At 41.0% G+C, this 5,543-nt stretch overlaps 1 protein-coding gene across 1 annotated transcript; it reads right to left on the bottom strand.

Annotated features, from left to right (window-relative positions):
* Nucleotides 1-201: 201 nt before the first annotated feature.
* LOC125120870 (olfactory receptor 1N2-like) lies at nucleotides 202-2,093 on the bottom strand. The gene is made up of 2 exons (XM_047769263.1): nucleotides 2,045-2,093; nucleotides 202-1,202 (listed from the first exon to the last, which is right to left on the bottom strand). Exons 1-2 carry the CDS (start codon nucleotides 2,091-2,093, stop codon nucleotides 202-204), a joined length of 1,050 nt encoding a protein of 349 aa, XP_047625219.1.
* Between the last annotated feature and the right edge of the window lie 3,450 nt (nucleotides 2,094-5,543).

Here is a 5,543-nt window from a genome sequence, read left to right as displayed (position 1 = left end):
TCCTGTTCTTAGTAATGATTGCTTCACTGTGATCAGGAGAGTCTTCGTTATAACATCTCATTTCCCAGCTGAGCAGAGAAATGTAAATGCCTTTTTTCTACACCCCTCAGTGTTGCCTGATTCCCTTAAAATCAATCTCAGAGTAGTGGCATCATTGACATGATTGAGGGCAGGGGATTTTTAAGATACCAGGATAAGTCATCACTGTAAAAAGAATGCTTTCCAAATGCCAAAGAGTTTACGCAAAGCCTCCTTCATGCCTTTGTTCCTTAAGCTGTAGATGAATGGGTTTAACATGGGAATAATCACCATATACAGAATGGCAGCCCTGCTTTCCCTCTCTGCAGAGTGAGTTGATGGAGGAAGTAAATACACACCCATAAGAGATCCATAGAAGAGCAGTACCACGGTGAGGTGAGAACCACAGGTGGAAAAAGCCTTCCACCGCCCTCCAGGAGATGAGATGCCAAACACAGCCCAGGAAATGCGGACATAGGAGAGGATGATCAGTGTGAGGGGAGCAGTGAGGAACATCAGGCCCAGAGTGATGATCATCAGCTCATTAATGCGGGTCTCTGAGCAGGCAAGCTTCAGCAGAGCATTGGGATCACAATAGAAGTGGGCAATGTCCTTGCGGGCACAGAAGGTCACACGAGTCAGCAACAGTGTGTGCACCAGTGCAGGACAGTTGGTCAGTGCCCAGCATGTGCCCAACATTAGTGCACAGAATTTGGGACTCATAGCTGTGTTGTAACGAAGTGGCTGGCAGATGGCCACATAGCGGTCATATGCCATCACAGCCAGAAGTAAGTTGTCAAAGCCACCAAACATCAGGAGAAAGTATAGCTGTGCAAAGCATCCAGAATAGGAGATGGTCTGACTGTGAGTATGAATGTTGGCCAGCATCTTTGGGACTGAGGCAGAAGTGAAGCAGACATCTGTTAATGATAGGTTGGCCAGAAAGAAGTACATGGGTGTATGGAGGTGTGGGTCAGAGATGATGGCCAGGATGATGAGCAAGTTCCCCATGATAGTGACCAGGTATATGCCCAGGAAGGTGACAAATAGGAAAGGTTGTTCTTCTAGGTTCTCAGAGAATCCTAGAAGGAGGAAGTCTGAAACAGTGGTTTGGTTCATCTGATTTGTTTTCCCATCCCTTGTAGTTCTCTCTATCTGTTCAGATAAAACCCTTCTTTGTGTCACTATTTAAATATTAGATCAATTCATAGATAGCATCTATGCACCCACAGACAAAAAAAGAATGAATGGACTTTGCTGATGAGAATCCCTAGATCTCATTAGGAATGTGAGAAAATATAATTGGGACATCTGGTGAACAGGCAAAATAATACCCATGCAAATAAGAACAGTGCTTTCTATGCTATAACAGGATGCTGGAAAAAAAATCAGTTCTACCACAAAAATCATGTAGGTAACTGAAGGTGAGTATTGAGCATATCCTTAAAGGCAAGTATGAGAACATCACTTATCCTTACCAATTAAAAAGGAGATGTGGAGTTCCCATCATGGCTCAGTGGTTAAAATTCCAACTAGGAACCATTAGGTTGTGGGTCCGATCCCTGGCCTTGCTCAGTGGGTTCCAGCATTGCCATGAGCTGTGGTTTTGGTCAAAGAGGTGGCTAAAATCTAATATTCCTGTGGCTGTGGCTTAGGCTGGTGGATACAGCTCTGATTAGACACCTAGCCTGGAAACCTCCATATGCCATAGGAGTAGCTCTCGAAAAGGCAAACAGAGAGAAAAAAAATAAGGAGATGCATGGTCTCTCCTACTGCCTTTCCTCCAAAACACCCCTACACACAATAGGACCAGAACATCTCCTTTCTTTGTGCACCCCCCTCAATCCCTAGAACTTCACCCCACCCATTAAGTTACAGTCCCTGTACTTTTCCCTAACTGGGGGCATTGGGTATGTGTGCTGAGGTCAGGGAGCACCTGCGATGTCTGCTCCTCCCCATCCTCTGTTAGAATCTCCCCTCCACAAACAGGGCCATGGTGCAATACCTGCCCCTACATCTTTCTCACCTCTCTTGCCCTGTCTTTTTCCCATTTTGCCCTCTGTACCTGCATTCATGCTAAACTATTTCAATCCACCTGGTCTCTTGGACCTAGTCATTATCCGTACTGGTTTGTAGACACTTGCTATATTCCGGATACCTTGATGGCACTGTTTTGTTCTTCACAGAAAAATGAAGTAGATATTATTGTCCTCCAAAATTCTGCAAGCATTGAAACTGAGTCTGAGAGAAATTTCATGCATCAAGAGCAGATAGCTAATGAATGAGATTTAACTGAATGTATGTCTGATCCAAGTCTGTGGCTTCCCCCTAAGCTATTACTTTAACTTCTCGATTTTACTTTTCACTAGAGTAAAAAAAAGGGAAAAGGAATCAGGTTCTGGTTCTCTCAGCTTGAAAATAGCCATTCTTTTCTGTTCTACCTGGAGTAAGAGCAAACTGGTGTGAGAGGTCATTTAATTTTGACTCTGACCTAAGATTTTGTGAATATTTTGGTACTCTATGTATTTGTTCTTTGGATCATAGAGAAACTTCTGACCAGGCAGACACTAAGATCATATACCCCAGAAACTTTTGCCTAGTCCTTGGGTTTTGTGTGTGTAAACTTCCCTTGCACATTCTCACCTGTCAGGTTATGGATCAGTTTGGGGCATCTTCAAATTCTCCAGTCCTCTTCAGTGGAAGGCAAACTCACAGTGAGGAACTCCCTGGATTTTCTGACTCAGTAAATTTGGGGTCTGTTGAGTCCAGGGATAATGGAACACCCAGAGTGCATGACATGTTTTCCCAAGCTTTATTAGGCCTGGAAATACAGGAGTCTTATTAGAGTTTTAAAGATTCCTAGGACACCGTCCCCCAAAGTGCTCATTACAGCTAACCTCAGAGTGGCTGTGCATCCTGCTCTGCAGCCAGTTCTGCCTGGGTCCTGGAGGGGATGGAAGGGTCCTCTTTCCCTGGGGTTAAACTCTCAGATGTGAGTCTCAGGAGTGTAATTCTGAAGCCTCTTGCTAGGATACAGTGCATTTCAGCCTGACCAGTAGGCCTCCTGGGATCTCCTGACTGTGAACTGCACACTTGAAGGAAGATAGAAGAAAGAATAGAGCAGCTAGAGTCCATGCATTTAACCATCACATTTTGTCCCAGTACCATGTTGATTTAAATCATTAACAATTTCACAGGTACAAAATAACCTCCTTGTTCTAACATGGATGTCTTTGGTCACCAGTAGGATTGAATATTAGTTTTGTGTGGTTTTTAAACATAGTAATTGTTCCTTAAAACATCCTGTTAATATATTTGTCTTTTTATAATAGGATGTTTTGTCTATTTGATATAAATATTAAAGGCAATAAACCAAAATTACAACAGTTTTATTTTGGAGATTTTTGCATATTTTGTCTTTCCAATATATATAGAGGTTATAGTTTTGGAATTCCTAGCTACAGCAATCAGAGATGAAAAAAATGAATAAAAGGAATCTAAAATTGGAAAAGAAGAAAAACTATCAGTTTGCAGATGATATGATACTATACAGAGAAAGTCCTAAAGATGTTACCAGAAAACTATTAGAGCTCATCAGTCAATTTGGTAAATTTGCAGGACGCAAAATTAATACACAGAAATCTGTTGTATATCTATGTACAAGCAATGAAAGATCAGAAAGAGAAATTAAGGAAACAATCAAATTTGCCATAACATCAAAAAGAATAACATACTTAGGAATAAACCTACCTAAAGAGACAAAAGACCTATACTCTGAAAACTATAAGACACTAATGAAAGAAATCAAAAATGACAAAAGGAGGTGGAAAGTATACTATGCTCTTGGACTGGAAGAATCAAATTGTCAAAATGACTATACTACCCAAGGCAATCTACAGATTCCATACAATCCCTATCAAGCTACTAAGAATATTCTTCACTGAACTAGAACAAAATATTTAAAATGTGGGACTTCCCATTGTGGATCTGTGGAAACTAATCTGACTAGCATCCATGAGGATGCAGGTTCGATCCCTGGCCTTGGTCAGTGGGCTATGAATCCAGCATTGACAGAGTTCCCAAGTGGCTCTGCAGAAACAAATCTGACTAGCATCCATCAGGACACAGGTTTAATCCCTGGCCTTACTCAGTGAGTTAAGGATCCAGCATTGCCATGAGCTTTGGTATAGTTTGCATATGTGGATTGGATCTCATGTTGTTGTGGCTGTGGCATAGGCCAGTATCTAGGGGTCTGATTTGACCCCTAGTCTGGGAACCTCCATATGCCATGAATTCAGCCCTAAAATACAAACAAAAAAATTAATTTGTATGGGAACTCAAAAGGCCCTGAATAGCCAAAGCAATTCCGAGAAATAAAATGGAGCTGGGTGAATCATTGTCCCTAACTTCAGATTATACTATAAAGCTATGGTAATCAAAACAGTATGGTACTGCATAAAAATTGAAATATAGGTCAGTGGAACAAAATAGAAAGCCATAAACAAACCCAAGAACCTATGGTCAACTAGTCTATGACAGAAGAGACAAGACCATACAGTGGAAGAAAGATAGTCTCTTCAATAAATAGTGTTGGGAAAACTGGACGGTTACATGTAAAAATGAAATTATGAAATTTGTCTGTCCTTTTGTCTTTTGAGGGCTGCACCTGCAGCATATGGAGGTTCCCAGATAGGGGTCCAGTTGGAGCTATAGCCGCCAGCCTCCACAAGGGCCACAGCAACATGGGATCTGAGCAGCATCTGTGCTGTGACCTACATCACAGCTCACAGCAATGCCAGATCCTTAACCCACTGAGTGAGGTGAGGGATCAAACCTTCATCCTCATGGATGGTAGTTATGTTCGTTAATTGTTGAGTCACCACAGACACACCTAAAAATGAAATTAGAACACTCTATAACATCATGCACAAAAATAAACCCAACATGGATGAAAGATATAAACATACGACCAGATACTATAAGTCTCCTAGAGGAAAACATAGGCAGAACATTCTTTGACATAAATCATAGAAATTTCTTGTTTGATCCACCTCTTAGAATAATGAAAATTAAAAAAATAAGTATACAAATGGAGCCTAAGTAACCTTAAATGATTTTCCACAGCAAAGGAAACCATAAATAGAATGAAAAGCCAGCCCAAAGAATGGGAGAAAAATCTTTGCAAATGATGCAACTGACAAAGGATTAATCCCCAAAATATATATTAAAAAATTCATGCAGCTTTATGTCAAAAAAAATCCAACACAAAAAAATGGACATAGACAATTCTCCAAAGAAGACAGACAGGTGGCCAAAAAACACATGAAAAGATGCTCAACATCACTAATTTTTAGAGAAATGGAAGTCAAAACTACAACGAGTTACCACCTCACATCAGTCAGAGTAGCCATCAAAAAATCTCCAAACAATAAATCCTGGCGAGGGTATGGAGGAAAGGGAACACTCCTACACTATTGGTGGGAGGGAAAATTGGTGCAAGTACTATACAGGACAGTATGGAAATT

This window comes from Phacochoerus africanus, chromosome 2, assembly GCF_016906955.1.
Source record: "Phacochoerus africanus isolate WHEZ1 chromosome 2, ROS_Pafr_v1, whole genome shotgun sequence".
Taxonomy (NCBI): Eukaryota; Metazoa; Chordata; class Mammalia; order Artiodactyla; family Suidae; genus Phacochoerus; species Phacochoerus africanus.
The sequence above is the reverse complement of the archived record's forward strand: the minus strand, read 5'-3'. Positions and strand labels throughout refer to the sequence as shown.